This window comes from Teleopsis dalmanni, chromosome 1 (assembly GCF_002237135.1).
Source record: "Teleopsis dalmanni isolate 2A chromosome 1, ASM223713v2, whole genome shotgun sequence".
NCBI lineage: Eukaryota > Metazoa > Arthropoda > Insecta > Diptera > Diopsidae > Teleopsis > Teleopsis dalmanni.
In genome coordinates this window covers 192,156,989-192,176,840 of record NC_051846.1, presented here as the reverse complement: position 1 = coordinate 192,176,840, position 19,852 = coordinate 192,156,989, and the positions used below count along the sequence as shown (strand labels likewise).

The following is a 19,852-nucleotide window of genomic DNA, read 5'->3' as shown; positions in this document are numbered from 1 at the left end:
CTTTGATAAACTAGTTTATCAAATTTTAAATTAATCGATTAAAAAAAGAGTAAATGCTAACGAAATTTATACAAAAATAAAATAATTTATAATTTCTAATTTAGCATTTTATTTATTTTTATTATGCCTTTCACTTTGCTTGGGGATTTTGTTTAAATTCCAGGTAGATCAAGTTTCAATACGAAAGAAATTTGTGATCTATATCACGCAGCACTTCTACAAATGTCTATCAGCATCAGTTTTTCATATAAAAACATACTTTAATATATGAGTAAAAAAAATTAATAGATTAATAGTAAAAACAAAACATTTTGAATATAACAAAATGCTTGAATTGTTAAAGATATAAGATATAAGGATAGTGGTTACTGCCAGTTCGGTTGCCTCAAGCCTTTTGATACTACAGAGAAATTTTCAAAGTACACTTTTTCGGCAGGATACAACAAAGCCCTTATGCAGTTTCATGTTAGTTACGGTTAGCGTGGAGTGACAGTCTTGAGTGAACCATTATACCCAAATCTTAAAGTATTCCAACTTATTGCAGAAATTTGAATAGAAATATAATTATTCTGCTGGGGTATAATAGATTAAGAATAAAGATATACACTTTTTAATTCATTTATTTTAATACCTCAACATAGTCTTCTCTTAGCTCAATGGATTCGATTGAATGATTCTTTTACTTTTCAACTAATTCCATAAATATAATTTAGCCAATATTTTAAGACAATCCACTGTGTCAGGTATAAGGTTTCTCAAGGTTGGAAAAGAGAAAACAGTCACACTAAATTGTATTGTATTTACCATATATAAGCATAATTTTATACTTTTCATGGAAGATAATTCATAAATTCACTAAATTACTTGTAGTTTTTTAAAACATAGTAATAATAAGTAATCAAGATGTAATCATTAAAAACAATTTGTTTAACTAGTGTATTAATTGCTCGAATTTGCTCGAAATAAATGTCAATTAGTTTAGTTTTATTTTGTTTTTTTTTGTAATTACATTAATTATTAATTTATATATATATATATAAAAAGAGAGGCAGCTGCACTCATCAAAAGCAACTTTCATAAATTTTGCATGAGTAACCAGAACACGACTACCTTGGGACTTTGTAACACTTAAGCCGGAAATGCCAGTGCATCACAAAAACATAATCCAGTGACTTCATTAACTTATGTAAGATAGCATAAAAGAAGGAATGGAACAGATTGGGAAGAGATTGCGTTTTTGGTATGACAAGTTGTTAAGATGATGTACCATGTGTGTGATGGTTTAATCAAAAACAATATATAAACCCATTAAAAGCATATCATTGGACTTATTTTCAAGTGGTTAATGTGAAATATAAGTTTAAAAAAATTAAAACACAATAAAATATGTAATAAAAAGTGCAATAAAATCAAATAAAATTTAATATATAATAAAAGTAAATTTAAAATTTTAATCCATAAAAATAATTAAAAATATCAACAAAGGAAATATTATTCACACACATTCACTTGGTCTGTAGAAATGTTCATGAACTTGAGAAACTTTTGATTTTAAGCGAAATTATGCACCCTACATTCATTTTAACTGAGTTGAATAACTGACATGCTGTTTATTAAGTATTATGTATTCAGTATTTCTCTATTTATTCCTGGGTGAATCTGGAATTAAGAATAAGTGCTCAATTATAAATCATGAATGTTTTAAATGAATGTTTTAAATTGTATTAAAAGCTACTTTGTAGCTTTCGAGTAGCTCAAGTATTTTCGAATATTCAAGATGTTCGATTCATAGACACATAAATTCGTGTACACTTGGATGCTTCTAGTATCGTTATAATCGTACACTTGTAAGAACTAATTTAGATATATACACAAAGTGTGTTTAATTTAGATATCAAATGCAGCTTTCAATAAAGTCTTGGCAGTGTTCAGTAATGTTTACAACTAAACACTTTAAATAAATATGATATTTACTGAGCACCCATTTAGTTCAAAAGACAATATGGTGATATCTTAAGTTATTGTATACTTGTCATTATAATTCTATCTGACTGCGTTCAACCAAAGAGCGCTATAGAAAGATAATGTACAATATTATATCGTATATCGGTATGATTTTGAAGACAATATAATGTTGTTCTTAAATTAACTCTAACTAATTACAACCAATTAAGAAGCACCATAGAAAGATAATGTATGATATCTTCATGAGTACTGGTATGTTTTGATTCGTTTTAATCCTTATTAAATTTATATTTTACAGTATAAATTCGTTTGACTATATCCAACCAAAATACCTTATGGTGACGAGTAATGAATATTAAACATGATAACAGACAAATATGACACAAGTTCGATGAACCCTTATTTAAAAGTGATTATAACGCAGTTGCCCTTACAAAACTCGATTTAAGAAACACTTTATACAAAATTCTGTGATTTTTTCACGAGTACTGATTTAATTTTAAAAATACTGTTTTGATTCGTCATACCCATATTCTCTTTTCTATTTGTTAGTATAACATTGTATGACTATATCCAACCAAAAAACCATATAGTGACAAATCAAATAAAGATGTCATAAGTTCGATGAACCTTTATATAAAATTGATTATGTCGAAGTGGCTGCATTGAAGTTCCCTCCCTCATTCGCAGCAACTTAGAGATTCACATGACTTGTTTATCATATCTCTCTCTAAGTTGCTTACATTACCCAAACCACACGACGGGACCGTTAGAGTAGACATTGAGTGCAATGGGTTAAACAGTAACTCAACTGTGGTCATTTTACTCCTGTAGAGTATATATGAAATTTAGTAGACCCATTTGACTGCTTAAGCGCCTTTCATTATTTTAATCAGTTTATAAAAGTCAAAAACTAAAACTGTAAAATTTTATGTAAATAAAAATTTAAATAAATTAAATATATGACGTAAATTTGACTTAAGTTGTTACTACGGAAAAGGCAGGTCTAACAAGTTCACTCTTCACTTTACATGAATTATTGGAATTTCGCATGCATTCGAAGTGGTTTGAGTAACTACCGGTTACGGCATGGATTAAGTTTACTGCATTTAATTTATGACTGCTTTGTTTTTGTTACTTTAAATTGGATGTTATGCGTTTATGCAAATAAATTAAAGTTTCGTTTGAGTTTCCATAAAAAATATATGTATTTTTCTTTTTGTCAAACACGGATTTCATTAAACATTATCACAAACACCTTATTTTTGAAATTTTAATAGACATAACCACCGTTTGAGCCGTACTGTGTATCAATACCTGAATCGGCTTGATGTTGGTGATGTACGATGTTATGGGATTCAGCTACATATTCACCGACTGGTACGGCTGACAACTGATCATTGCTGGCTTCAGGTTGAATTTGTTGTGGTTCATCATTGCCCAAGAGATGGGATGGTGTATATGTATTAGCGCCGATTATTGTTGGTATTCTGGTTTCTTCTGCAACTTCTACAGTGTTCTGATCGATACTTTGTTGTTCTTCGACGGCTTCTACAGGTGCTGGTACATCTGCTGCATAATTGTTTGAAGCTTGATGTTCTTGTTCGGCTTCAATTAAATGTGCGGGAGTATAAGTGTCAGCACCAATTGCTGCTGGTATATCCTCAGCTTGTTGTGTATAATCAACGCTGTGTGGTGCTGCTACGGGTACATTATCAGAAGCAGCTGGATGTGATCCATGATGTACAGGCGGCAAGTACATATTATTTAAATGTGAGACATCAGCGAATGCCACTGCTGCGAAGGCGAAGATAACAACTAGGAATTTCTGTAAGGAGTTTAGTGTTGTTCATTATAAGTTTCTTGAGCCATCAAATAGAATTTTATTTTAATATTTTTTTTAGTATTCGAAATTGGACGTACCATTTTGATTTTATTTTTTAGAAATTTGAACTGTTCTCACTGAAATTGTTCGGTTTACTAATGTTCTACACCTATTCGAACTATTCTTTTTATACTCTAAAAATTATTTCATTTCATATATAAAAAATATACAAAATTTATTTAAGAACTTTGCTCAAAGGCTAATAATTTCTTGAATTTTTATTTAATTTTCTGTTTTGTTTGTGTGGTAGAAACTAAATCTGTCAAAAATAACCAAAAATAAATATTTATAATCTATTAAAATAACACAACATGATTACCAATTCGAAATAACCAAAATAACTTCTGAGTCAAGTAACAACCCGTAAATACCCGTATTTACTCGGTTATGTATCCATTAGCAAAAATTCGGAAACCGATTTCGAATACACTGATTCAAAACAAATAAACTTATCGATTAGGAGGAGATTGTCAAATATCATTAAAAATTAATAAAACACAAAATTAAGAAACTAAATTCATTAAAACAAAATTAATAACAGGTTTAATACTTAATTAAAGGGTGATGACCAACCATGTGAAATAATTCATTTGCTACACATAATTTAATGTGAACAAATCTATTAAGATAAATGCTCGGAATACCAGCTACTCCTCTGGGGGCGAAAAGAAGCCTCTAATGACATTTATCATGAGAATTAATTTTTGATTTATATGCCGACTTTATGGACTTCCTTATTACAGACTTTACGAGAGTTATGCGCATAATATAGCATTCCACTGCTAATTTTTTAAATAAGCACAATGAAGCAAACTCAAATATTTTTGAAAGAATTTTTAAAATACTCAATTCAAATCTTATTCAAATATGAGTTATTGTCACAGTACGAGATAAGTGACACCTGTTTTTTTTCATGCTTTTGAAAATGTATAATATAACATAAAATAAAAATTCGTAGATTTGCAACTACTAAACTAATAAGTACACGATATCGTTCGCGATAAACGATCAAAACTAATTCGACAGTCTATTAAATGAAATGATAGGAAACCTTTCGAGGAAAATTTCAGTACTCACATACTTTTCTACCATTCCACTGCAAGTAATTATAATTTTGAAATTATTATTATTATAACGCAAAAATTAAGCACCCCAGTGTGTTCCAGATTTTATTTTATAGTGATCAAATATTAAAGATTGAGTTAAGCACGTATGAGTGGATGACAATTCGCTTTTAGAAAAGTGTGCTATGTTTTTGTGTTGCTTTATAAACGGAGTGTCCAAAAAGAGTACAGATCCAGATGAAGCTCAAAAAAAGTCCTAAGGATTTATATTGAGATAAAACTTTTGTAATGTTTTAAAGTCATATAATCGTTACCAACCGTTTAATAAGTTGTTTTTGCAGCCATCTTTATGTCTAATCAGTATAGCATAAGAACTTCTGAAGATGATATTCTAAAGAGCATTAAAAGTTCTGTCGTCATTCAAATCCTATTCAAAAATTTACAAAGAGATAACCAGATAGCGCACTATCTAAATAGTGATGATGTCATTGAGAGCTTTCTTGTAACTGACTACTAATTCCACATTGCAATTGAATGGGCTTTAATCCTTAACCCTTAACCCTCTGAGTAAAAATATGCATAGTTACAGTCATAACAACGTTTTTGTGGTGTTGAAATTTCTATTAAAAAGAGGCGCCACATAATTTGATATGTGAACGTTTTTACTGCACTCCATATAAACTGCTTGAATGCATTTCATGTGTATGCTGCAAGGAGATGGTAAATGTCCTTGAGCCTTCACGAGTAGTTCCCGTTTTTGCTTTAAAGCGGTAGCAAAGAAAGACTACATGCTTTGCGCTTTCAGCGACGTTGTGGCAGCATGGGACTATCTGTCAGTTGAAATCAGTGAAGATATTCTAAAAAGCCTTCGGGTCCACTCAATATTTGAGTTAGATTGTAGTCCACTTCACCATGTTTTCTTGTCATACTATATTTAATGTTGGGAATGAGTGCATAGGTCCATCGTCGTTTAGAGGACTGCTCCCATTTTTGCTGTCATTTGCTAAATGAAAATAAGCTTTCCGCAGATTTTTGATCTGTAGTCGGAGTACATCTACTGGCAAGTATTTTCTTTCATGGTGTATAATATACAGTTCCGTTTTTAGTGCAGAGTACTAGTGTTTGATAATTAACGTATTATTTAATTAACAAATTTTTAATTAAAGAAAGGTGCACTTCTGCGTTTTTAATATACGCAGTATAGAAGTGTCGATATTTAAGACTAGCTGAAATCTAAATTCATAATTGGTCAACATAGTAATTAAAATAAACTTGTTATTTAGTCTTCATAAACAAATACTTATATCTTATTACCTATTTTGAAAAATAGTTCCACTGTGATTTAGAATGAGTTTTAAATTCCATTCAAAATTTTCAATTTTTGAAACTAATTTGTTCAAAACAATTAATAATCCTTAATATATCATTAATAATATAAGTCAAAAGCGTTTTCTCATGCGCCACTTATAAATATTCATAGCAAATTAGGTTTCGTTCAGATGTTTGGTTTACATTTGCACAAATACTTGAATTTTCGTTAGCAAAAACAAAATAAAAATAATAAAAAAATTATTGAAAAAAACAAAAAATTTTTTTTATTAATATTGAAAAAAATTATAATATAAATAAATTGTATCATAATATCAGCAAAAAGTGAAAACCAGTAAATTTAAATATAAAAACACTTCGTCTATAGAGCATCTAACATAAGCTAAGTTTTGTAAAGAATCTTGTCTCATTTAGTTTCTTTTATGACCAAATGAACGCATCAGCTTTAAATAAATATATGCTAATAAATAAAATATTACTTAATTTGTTAATATTCGGAGCTGGAATCAATTCTTAATTAAAAACCAAAAAACCGCAAACAAAGCTAAAGAATCGCGACTGTGAATTGGAAAATCCAACTGCTAAAAATATAAAACTTAAATTGGCTATCATAAAAGTATAGATATTAATTTTTGATATATTGAAAGGAATTCACGCGGAAACATTACAAAATTGACAGTGAAATTTCATTTTTAAACAATTTTTAATATTTCTTTCAAATTTAATTAATTTTTATGTGCCCAAAATTTAATAAAATACTTAATGCCAATTTGTATGATGAACATACAAATTTCATTGAAAGTCAATTTATTTTTAACTCAAATATCTCAGTATCTCAGTATGATTTGTAATTTATAAAAATAAATATATTGTACTTTATTTATATACACACAAAAATGAATATATATTGTATATATCAATGACTTGCTTCAAGGTGTTAATAATGTTAAATCGAAATTATCACAATTTTGTAAATTTTTTAAATATTTTTTATTCACAATAAATTTCGTCAATTATGCAATTTATTGAATCTCCTAGATTTGCTATTATTTCAAGATTAATGATATTTTCATTAATATTGCTAATTTTTAATGTTATTTTTAAAATTTCAATTAATAACACTGGAGCATCTAAATAATTACTTTCTATTCTACTTTTTTTAATATAAATCTGAAATATTAATCGATAATTAGAAAAACAGATTTCTAATATTTTTGCTAATAAAATATAATTAGTTAAATTATCCATATGTTAAAACTTATTCTAGTATCTATTTATTATACTAATAAAAAAATATTTAAGGTGTGACAAAAACATGATAGAAATTTCACAGTTCAGATTTTTGAAAGACATTGAATGGAAAGAGTTTAAAAGAGTGAACAGTAATGACATTCACGAACAAAATTTTATTTTTTATTGATAAAAAGATACAAATTGATAATAGATAATAACAAAAATAACAACAACTAATCTATAAGTTTTTATTTTTAATTCACTTCAGCCTTTTTATTAATTAAAAATAATTAAAAAAGTGAACTAATAACTACTCTATCCAAAATTTCATTTTTAAACAATTTAATCTATGAAACAAAAGTCAAGTCGGTTGTTTAAAACCGACTTACTTACTTACGTAGTTGGTCATTACAGACTTGACTTATTCTCGGTCGTGTCCAAAAACCTCCTTCAACCAGCCCGATCAGTGGCTTGTATCACCATAAATTTCTTTTCATTGTAGATAAAGTGGTTACTAATTAATTTTTGAGTATAAACCCAGGTTTAATAAGACATTTCGCTATGGAAGCCAATAATTAACGGATATGGCTTACATACAAAATATAGATCTGAAATAAAAATCTTATTTAAATTTCTCCTCATGGTAACAAAACAATGTTTAAATAGGTTAGTTTAGGTTATACCGGCGATTCTAAGGGATCTACGTACGCCTATAAGCCCATTATGTTACCGTATATAGAAGACTTACAACCTTTGGAAAAGCTTATAATGCTATTACAGGAGAGGTCTTGCAATTTAATAGTATCTGCAAAAAAGAAAGCCCCTAAAGTGGTAAGGCGGCGTCACGCATGTGCCGGACAGAAATAAAGCAGGTGAGATGCACTTTTATCGTCCTTTTTTTAACTGCGGCAGGTATGATTGAAAGGGAGATTCAATCTTTTAGAATGGTTACCTCATATGCTGTGAACTGCGAGTAAACCTACCACAAGACTGATTTCTCCACGAGAGCATTTCAATGAGAGAATTGGATATCTTTTTAATGGAATGTGACCAAATTGCATGCAGATGACTACATATCTTTGAATCTTTCTATCTTTTATTAAAAAGTTCTGCACAGGTTGTCTGCTTTGCAATTGCCGAAAATATCCCTATGACCGGGAACCCAGATTAGAAAAATATTGAACTGCGTTGACATCTCGTTTAAAGATGTTTAGCATATAAGGACTGTCCTAGATATAAACTGAACTAAACTTAATGATTTCAAAGTAACTTGACTGTCTGACAATATATTTATATTGCTATTAAGTGTTTCATATACTTCCAGACAAGCTACAGTCTCCTTAATAGGGAAAAAACTTTACAGTGATCTGGAAGCCTATAGTAAGAGGATTTTCTGCTCTACTGATAAAGACTGTATTACCTACGCCACTCCTAGTTTTTGATCCGTCGGTATAAATGGTTAAATCCTCCCCCAAGAAGGGGTTCTCTGACACCTAAATACAGATGGAAATTCGACATTGAATTTTCTATCGAAATTGAGATTGGGAGGGGTGTAATCAGTCCTATTTGGAGTAGGACTTAAAACATTTAGAATGTAGCCATGTCTATGGTCACTAATGTTCAAATGCAGAAGAGAGTATTTTGCTGCTTTTAAAAGCGGATTGTAAGAGAAACGCTGAAAAGGAAATATTCGAGTGGATATTTCATCTCATATGATATGGATTTATTTCCTATTCCTAATTTTTTCATATTTTGAGAAAATATATACTGTTTATGTTACATATATGTAAATATATAATTAACAGTCATCATATTAGCAATTGGTTACTATATATATATAATCAAGTAATACGATACAATTGTTTTTATTGATTTATACGGTGATTTACCATCATCAAGATCAAGTAATAGATAATGGGAGCCACTTTAAAAGGTATAATGACCAGCAAAATATAGATACAAGTATTTACTTTCACAAAGTCATTGAAGTCATTGAATGTAACCTGTTAAGATGGAATGATTTTTTTATTTAATTTTTAGTAATATTTATTTTGTTATATATTAAAAATAATTTGAGTAATTTATAAATCAAAAGTTATTCCACGAAAATCTGCAAAAATAAACGTTTCTCTTGCGAATATTCATTCATTAAAAAAGTGAAGACCGTTTAAATTAAGCTAAAAGTAAGCTAAAGTGAGACCATCAAAAGCAGATTCTCAGAAAAATTATTGTGGCATGAAACTATCTGAAAGAAATATCGATTTAAGTGACCTACAAAAAAGCAGTTAAATGTTTAGAAACATTTAATGATCATATATACATTGTAATTATTTATATTTTTAAAACTCATATTCAAATAAATCATTAACACGAATTACCGAAAATAGCTGAGTTAAGGAAATGTGGCGCGAAGCTTCAAAGTCAGATAAGATAAGAGCCATGAGAGCAATTACCAAACAATAAAAAACAATAATTATTTAGCAAAATAAACCGCAGATAACTGAAAAATGAAGAAATAATAAATTTAATTACAATTGCCATACGCCTAATCAATCTTCTTCACGATCTTCTTCACAGTTGAAGTGAAACTTAATTATGAACACTTCCAAAGGGTTAAGGGCCTAACCTATGGAAACCGCTTAGGTGATATATATAGTCGAGTTGGGATTATGCAATGACAGTTTAAGTTCAGAGATAGATTGATGTTGTTTAATCACAGATTTTAGGCTTACATTTATTTTACATTTGTAATTGACTACGAATTGATGTTGATGCGATGTTGCCAGCAGTTGTGTTTGCTGCGTTTAACACCTTTGCATTGAACTTGGTGGACCGTGTATTCATTTTGTGTGAGGTTTCTCTGTTTACAAATTCTTTTACAGATTGATTAAAGCTCCACTGTAAAGATCTATGCAGTGCTAATTAACTTATAAGTGTTAACGAATAAATACAAATGTCAAGCAAGATCAATTGAGATGTTAATGAGAGCTTTTAGACACTTGAAATATTTCTAAAATTAGAAGAAAATTTATTTTAATTAATATAATTTATATGATTTGGGTAAAGTTTTACAGTTCTGTGTACTTAATATTAATAAACATTTTATTGTTCCTTGACGAAATCTTTATTTAGGATAGAAAAAAGGTTATTCGTAAAAAAAACTATTAATATTCTTATACGAAACTTTATTAAATGAAATATGATTAATAAAATTTTTTATTACAAGGATTTTTAAAACAAAAAGTCATTGAAATAAACGGAAAATATATCACACGTGTAGAGTTTGAAGTTCACAAATAATTACTTACTTATTTTGCCATTGAAGGCGTTCTTCCCAAATTTTAGTCAAATTTATTTAAATGAATGTATTCAGTATTCATTATTTTGTCTTTTAATTTTTAATTTAAATTATGTTTAGTTAGTTTTTTGCTCATTACAATGAGCTGTGCACGTTTTTGTAAACAAGATTGTTTGACCTTAAAGTTTTTTTAATGAAAATATGATGGTCAAATTTTTTTCCATTTGTGGATTACTCTACTTTTCTTGTACTACTTTTGTAGTACATTTTTATCTTCTATTATCTACTTTTGTAGGAATTATATTTGCATCCGTTATAATTATGTGGAACTCAAAACTGTGGAACTTAGCAATAATTTGACAGTGTTGTAAACATATTTCCTGTGTCAAGAGAGAATGGATAGTTACTTAAGTAAACAATGAATTTGAAAGAAAAATAAATAGGTGAACAGTAATACAATGCATTAGTGACAGAAGTAAAGATCTTTATTCAAATAAACATAATTTTCAGCTCAAAACAATTTTATTTATTTTCCTAAATCAACATTTTCTACATGAATTCAATATACTCACGAACTGAAGTATACTCACTAATTGAAATATGTTATACTCATGCAAGGAAGTATACTCATGAATAAAGAGTATACTCACACAAGCAATTACTATATTGAATTTGAAAAATAACTGAAAAAGAGAATAAAAAAAGAGATTAGAAGACAGGATATATGAATGATAAAAAAGGAAGAAACGCAGGTTGGAAAGTAAGATAATGAAATGAGTGCACTCATTTATTGCAACAGCTTCTAAATTTTGAATGAAATATTTCAGAAGTATAAAGTTATATATTAATATAAGCATTTTGCTATCAGACCGTTTGCTTAATCAGCTACAGTATAGAATAAAGTTATAAAAAATATTGAATTAAAAGATAGTTAATAAAATAAAAAATTGTATACAAGAAAATCATATATTGGATGAACTACCCATGTAAACATTAGAAATATTGTCGGAAGAGCAACAAATACTGACTGATCTATTTTCTAAGATTAGTCGAACATATATGGAAGACAATAATGAGTAATGGGCTGCGATAACTTCAACTTAAGTTGGCTAAGTTAAATTTACTGGGGATGAAAGTGTTCCAGGGGATGGTTACGATCAAATCAGTTCAACCTTAGGCGAATATTCAGTGATCTTGGAACAAGTTACTGAATATTCGATACGTATAATGCAAAATATTAATATTCCTTTAAACCAGAATGGTTGAAGCTACAGGGAGGAAGAAGATAAAGATGCCAAAACTCAACACTTCCACTGTGAGTACCCAGATCTGAAAAGTTTAAGTAAGAAAAAGTTTAAGTGCTCTGACAAGCAGACTATGCATAAGTTGCCATGATGAGGATATGTTGGAGTCTATAAATCACTTTTTATGTCTTTGTGTAAGAAAACAGATAAAGTGATTTCATTGTTTAAGAAATTGCCTACTTAGAGGCTTGCTGAGATAGCGAGAATAGTTTTATTGATTCTCTTTGATTTTATTTGGAAGACCAAATGATTTAGCAAGAATAGACAAAATCACTTCATTGTCTAAACTTCATTTCTTCACAGGCCTAACAGATATAGCAAGGATAGACTTATTATTTTAACAAGAACACACTAAGCAATTTTATTCTCTAGAAGATTATGGTGCCACCGGTCTAACGAAGGTAGTAAAAGCAGATCGTTTTGGATCGTTTTGACCTCATATAGATGATAAAATGATTTAATAAAATTATTTTAAAAGTCTTTATTGATTTGTTTTTTCACTGCACGAATGGAGATAGCGGTCAGATTATTTGATGATCAAATGATTTTGTAGGCTTAACTTTGAGTTAAAAATGGTTACAGTGGCTTTTGTCTCACTGGTAACTTAATGGCATCAAAAGTTATAAATTTGGCGAAATGTAAATCCGAGTGGAAATGTTTATACTTATATTAACATACGCTCTCTCATCCTAGCTAAAACTATGTTGCATTAGTTACGGCATCCCTGTTTAATTTTTTTATATCATGCAATCTTATCTACCATTAGGTGAAGTAATTGTTAACTACAAACCACATAACTTGAATGTTTCATATTTTTACCATAATTAATTTATTAGGTTTGTTTCATCAAAAACTAATTTATTTATTTATACAGTTTAGAGCGCTTAATGATATTTATCCAATCAACATATATTCGTAAACTACAAAGACATATTCTTTTTCAGCTGTTACATCGTTTCTAAATCGAGACGTTTATGACGTCTTTTCTTATGGAAGAACAACTTTCTGGCTATAAAATCAAAATGGAATACTAAATATCTTTTTTACATAATTTAGTAATATTTTTTAAAACTGTGCAAAATATGTTAACCTTGAACTAATTAGCCAGCTTACGCATTATGTGGCAAATAAGCCGGTAATCATGAATTCGTTATCTTCGTCTACAGATGATTCTTTTTTTATTTAAATCGCTACTTTTACTATTTGTTCGAGTTAAACCTATTCGAATAAACAAAATGCAAAATAAATATAAATGCGAAGTAGATACGAACTCGTGTATTTGAAATCTTCTCCTCTGGTTTCTGACATGAAATAAACCAACTTGTCATTAAATTTAATTTCAAACGTTTTACACTTTTATTTGTTATTAATTTTTTTATTATTGTTAATTTTTTCCATGCACAACTCAAGCTGAATGAATGTACAACAAACGCATTACAAATGGATAAATAAACAAACGATCTACACGCCCAAGTATGCAAAAGTATCTATGATCCGCGCTTTGGGGTTTGTACTCGAGTATCTTTGTATCTATGTGACAAAGATAAATAAAATGAATGTTTAGCTTTTGTGCATTCATTTTTTTTAGACTTTTGTTTTCTTTTGTTATTTGTACTTCACATTTGACGTTGTGCAAATGAAAATGAAACTTCTTTTTATTTTTTTTCTTCCATGATTTGTTTTGTTTATATCTTCTACTCTGTCATTTGTTTATTTTATAATTGGAAAATAATCCTCAATAGCGAAGTTATTTCTTTACACTGCTCACCTCAAAGTACTTAAAGTATCTGTTAAATAATCAGCCCGGCTTGTGTTTACATGGCTTACTGATGTTTAACTGTGCTCAGCTTTAAGTTGGGAGTTTTTTCCTTTAATGTTTATTTCACGTGTTTGCTTAAAATGTTGACTACCGCTCAAAATTTGCACATACGAATTTGTTTATATTTTGCAGTTATAAATTTTATACACATTTTGCCAATACCAAATTTGCAATATTTACATTTTTTTAAGATATACGAAATATTACTTCATCCATTTAACATCTGCCTAAAGGTTCAATTTCCTCGAATTTTTATTTGCTAATTTATTGGTGTCGTATGTTGAGGTGATCACTCGAAATCGATATGGTCGCTATGTTGGTCTCTTAACTAAAAATAACTTATTTAATAACAGTGAGAAAATACTTATTACTGTACTTGAATTGAGCATCTTGAAAATGAAAAATATTAAACATTATATTGAACTATTTTAATAAGTACCTTCTGCTCAAAAAGTATCCGGATTTTGTTGTTTGTTAACAACTCCTTAAGTAATAGACCTTTTTTAAAAAATTTTTTTATTGTTATGTTGGTACAGCTGTTAATGTGAGACTACCTTAAGTGCATTTAGCGATTTTTACTATTTTTACTATCACTGTCATCGCTCATTCACAATATTCGCCAGATCTGGATCCGTGCAACTTTTTCCTGTTCCCGAAACTCAAATTGCCCCTTCGTGGTAAGAGTTTTGAGTCGATTGAATTGGTAAAAAAGAATTCGCTGAAGGTACTAAAAGCTATACTTTCACGGGCCTACGAAAACTGTATGGAAGATTGGGTTAAGCGTTGGCATATGTATATCACTTAAGAAGGAGCATATTTTGAAGAAGATAAAATAAATTTGGAATAAAATTCAAATTTGTGTATTTTATTTACAAAATCCGAGTACTTTTTGAGCAGAACATGTATTTGTAATAGAAATGTGTCCTTTGAAAGGAAAGCATACCATAAAAATTTTGCATTAAAAAAAGGGAAAGGAAAAGAAGCCTTTGACTCTTACGTTACATATTATTTAGGAATAAATATATCTAAATGTATATAAAATATATAATATATATATAAAATATATATAAATATATATATAAATATATAAAATATATATATAAATATAGGAATAAATATATGTATATAATATATAATATTTATTTTACATGAAAAAATCTCTTGACAGTCATGGAAATCAATAAGTCATTCCGAAAGAGGGAAAAAGTATAGTTGAAATAAAAATAAAGTATCACAACCTTCAGCATGTATACTCTCACGCAGTGCAAAACGCGGACGATGTTGTGGCATTAACATATATAAGATTATATCTAACAAAGTGTGTTTTCATAGAGATCTGATTTTTAAAGTACAAACCTCTCAACTGCTTACAATTCGACCGCTAGCACAGAACAATCAAGAAAAAGCAGAATTGACCAGAATTGGCCAATAGTTGCATTCCATTATGACAATACCAGACCACTACGTACATTTTTGATAATTTGGAGTAAATTGACGTAACTTGGTTGGGAAATTATAATATATCCACTGTATAACTTGGAATTTGTACAGTCTGTCTACTATTTCGTTCGGTATCTGCAAAATTCTTTTAATAGTAAAAAATTGGTTAACTGATGAGCTATACAAGTTTTATACAAGTCTTATAGCGATAAACCATAGAAGTTCATAGATGGATTTATGAAACTACCAAAAAAATGATAAGAGGTCATAATTAATAATGGCCAAGATATACTTGATTAAAATTGATCTTCAATATATAAAACACATTCAAATCATGATAGCTTCTATCGAAATGGTTTTATACAGAGGGTTTTTCGAACAGTAGGGAACTACAACAACAAACATTTTATTTTTTATATTATTTTTAATTAATTGAATTTTTGGCTGACTATACAACTGTTCGAGTATTGCCAAATAGCCATCATCAGTGGTCTTGGAAATAATTCTTGTATTTAATTATTTGTAAATAATTTTTTTTGAGACTGCAAGTACCAGGAATCGAACATGGTTTTATTAAAAAGATATTTATATATATGTTAATGATGTTTGAATATGATTTTTAGCATATGTGAGTCGTGACGAGCTCAAATAAAACGCAATCTAGAAATCCGCATATTGACAACAACTTTGCAGATGTTGACTTCGAAGTCGTCAATGTCTCTGGTTTATCGTTTTTTCTTCCAATATTGCCACACCAGTAACCTTATCTTTCTCTAGCGAAAATAATTTTGAAAAATAAGATTAGATGATAAGATAAGATGAAGATTAATTCACAGGATCATAAAGTGATTTTGTGTGAACATTGAATGTATTCTGGAATAAACTCATCGTATATCGAACTGTGTAATATGTTGGCTCCTGTTGTTTCTTGTTACAACTGAATCTCTTGTGTATCAATGTCAATAAAACCCGGTACTAAAAAGTCTATAGGTTTTTGATCATAATATAGATCACGATTACATAGAATATGCATCATCTTAAAGACCTGCATTATCTTTAAGAAATAATTGGCAAATGAATATACAAGTCCATAGAGTAAATGATAATAAAAAGTGTTTAAGTAAAGGTCTACAATGTTCATGATTGAGGGAAACCTGGATTTAGTCTGGATCAGTTTGGACCTGATTTAACTTTAAGAATATATGAACCAATGATTCGCTGAGTTCATAAAGGCAAAGATCAAAGTATGAAGTATATTTCTGTTGAAATCCTATAACCTACTGATTATAATTAAGTTGTCATTTATTAAAATAGTTATTATTAAAAACAGTGCTACTGACTTAAAATTAATAATCTAAAAAAGTATTTGGTTTGATAAATCTTCGAAAATTTACCGAAGCTCAAACTGTTATGGCATGAAATCCATAACATACCAATCATAGTTACTAATACTTTTCTTAATTAATTTGTAAATAATGTTTTAATGATTTTTTTTTCATTTATTTACTCATATTCTCATATTAAATATTTCTTAAATAAATTTTAGACACCTCATAAAAAATCAATTTACGGCTAACCACCAACCAAAATTGTTGACCAAACAATAAAAATTGTTACCGCAAAATCTTTACTTTTTAAGTAAAAACTCAGTGACTCTTTTTTTATGGTCTTTAGTGCTTTTGACTAAATTTTATATGACTTCCATTTGCTAATTTACTTGTAGAAACAGATGGTAATTTACTGTTGTTAATATTTTTTATTATATATAAAAATAAATATTGGTAAAAAACTTGAAATTTGTTTAAATCTTTCAATACATGTTAAAGCAAACTTCTCACATTTTATGCGAATTTTATGCAAAACTCTTGACTAATTACACCAAATCGACAAATGTGTAAGCTATTAAATAAACAATTCCAATAACTGCTGGGAAGTGAATTAAACGTGGAAAAAATAAAGCAAATATATTAACGAGGGAAGTGTGATAAGATTTGTAATCATTTAAAATTCAAGTATCTCTTCAGCATGACACAGCTGAGGTGTTAGTTTATTTCATCACATAACTCAAGTTTTGATACCATTATGCATTCATCTATATTAGTCTGAACTGACTGGAGGCTACCACAGTAAGAATTTTTATCGTCGTAAATATTTCTTGCTACGGTATCTGTGCTGACGAGCCACGGCATAATAGGGAAGTTAGCTATGAGACTGAGTCTACCCTATAACGACTTTTGTCGCGGCTGTGGCTCTGTGGATGACGAGGAGAATGTATTCCATCTAATTTGTCAGTGCCCTTCGTTAGCTAGGAGAAGATTAAAAATCTTTATGGCTTTTTTTTTACCGACTGGATCGAGGTGTCATCTTGCAATATTAGAGACAAATTCATGGAACTGTGAGGTTGATTTACCTTTATCTAATAGGGGAGCCGTTACTTTTTTCGGCGTTGGTTTTATACTCTAACTTTTTAGTCTATGTACAAACGGACGCTATTCATGTGTTACCACAATGGGCTATTATTTCAGTTAAAGTCGGCTTTTATGTATACATGGTCGCCATTCCAATCTACCTATCTATATAATCCATGAGAAATATTAAAGACCTACTGGCTTAAGATCTGAAATTCCTTCTGTTCTATAGGATCTTTTGCTGGATAAAAACATACAGGAAGATGTTCTGTATGGTAGTTACAAGTCCTTAGACGTTTTGTCAACACAAAATAACGTGAGTTTTAGTTGTAAAGTAAGAATGATATAGTTAATAAAGCAATTCGAAAACTTGAAATGCATGTATTCACAAAAAGTAGTTATGCTAAGTTTCATTTCATTAGTTCTGAAACTGAGAGACTACTTTGTCGATAAAGAGATTGACAGGTTAATTAAGTTTCATTAACACTTTATGAAGAATACATTCTCTTTATTAACTAATAAAGAAGAATGTATTCTTCATATAATCTCTAATGTCTTCTCAACGATACAAACGATTTAACAAACACACATATTTATTTAAAATAGAGTATTATATAATTTCTTAAAGCTACCCTCGTAAATATGTTAACACATTGGTTTACAGTATGTATTTTACGTATAAATTGAAGTTAATGGATTGATGATATGGTGAGAACTTGGTTTTGTAAAATATGTTAGTTGAACAAAACCTAATCATAAAAAAATTATTGTGTTTTATACAACGATCTTTAAATAATTAGCAACATATATTTGCTAATTATGTTGCTATATATAGTGACTTATATAGATAAAATATAGGTGCTGCTAGATTGTAATTGATCCTTCATATAATGGATTATTATTTGACGATTAGTATTAGGAGATTAATTTTTGTTTGAGGCCATATTTAATCAATTTAATAAGTTTGAAATTTTTATATATGACCTATAGCGTGGTATGTGTGTAACGCTTAGAACCTTAAAAAACATTTTTTGTTATGGGTAGGAGGTTCTTAGTATATATTATTAGTTATGAGTATTGAAATTAATTTGAACAATTAGATAAAGCTTAATCTATTATATAGGTATATATAAACAGATTTATACTTAATGATTCATCTTCTCTTATGTCTTATGAATCCATTAGAAATCATGTCTTATGAAAATCAAGGTGTTATGAAATTATAGTTCATTGGAATTTTTAACCTAAAATGATTTTATTCAAAAATATCTTAAAAATTTGATAGGTCTTCATAAGTTAAATTATCATTATACAAATTATAAAACTTATTTTGGTGGTACTGGTAGGCTTTTTTAAAAAATAGACTGAGGCGTCAAAGTATGTGCTGAGAGTTCACTTGACACTGATGTAATACTAATAAAAAATATCTAGATGCGTATCTAATATTGGATGAAAAAATAGAGGTTCATATTGTTATCGGGGGAATCGTACTTCGAGAAATTTTCTAAATACATAAGTGCGCACAATAGATCTATAGGTCATAGGACTAAAATCCTCAACATAATTGTAATAATAGAAAAAATATTTTATATTATATTTTGTAATATATATAGCTGTATTACATTATAATATTTTATATTAACATATTTATAAGTATTTGTATCTTTTCCTACTTTTTTATTGTAAAAAATTATTTCATGTATTCTTGTATTTTTTATTTCTGTCTCCGATTAACTGCTTTTGTGCCATGAAATTAGCAAATTTTTACTTAAAAAAATTTAAATTTAAACTTTAAATGCAGCTAAATATCTTTCCTCAGCCATTTGGTGAGACTGAGGAAAGATATGTTTTTGAAACAAATCTATTTGAAAACAGTTACAGTGTTTAATATAAATTCGATACACTTAAGCAAAGTATCAAAAAATAAGCAAAAAGTAACACACAAAAAAAAAATTAAATAAAACTAATTATGAACTAAAACTATTTAACAATGAAATGATTAATGAAGTTTTAAGCAGAGATGTTAAGAAAAAGACGCAAATGTATCTATAAGTATGCATCAATTTGACAATGGCAATGAACTTTGTACCGAATAAAAAAATAATGT

At 28.8% G+C, this 19,852-nt stretch overlaps 1 protein-coding gene across 1 annotated transcript; it reads right to left on the bottom strand.

The window, feature by feature from the left end:
• Positions 1–3,200: 3,200 nt before the first annotated feature.
• LOC119672830 lies at positions 3,201–3,938 on the bottom strand. The gene is made up of 2 exons (XM_038083977.1): positions 3,889–3,938; positions 3,201–3,793 (listed from the first exon to the last, which is right to left on the bottom strand). Exons 1-2 carry the CDS (start codon positions 3,889–3,891, stop codon positions 3,239–3,241), a joined length of 558 nt encoding a protein of 185 aa, XP_037939905.1. The 5' UTR covers positions 3,892–3,938; the 3' UTR covers positions 3,201–3,238.
• Between the last annotated feature and the right edge of the window lie 15,914 nt (positions 3,939–19,852).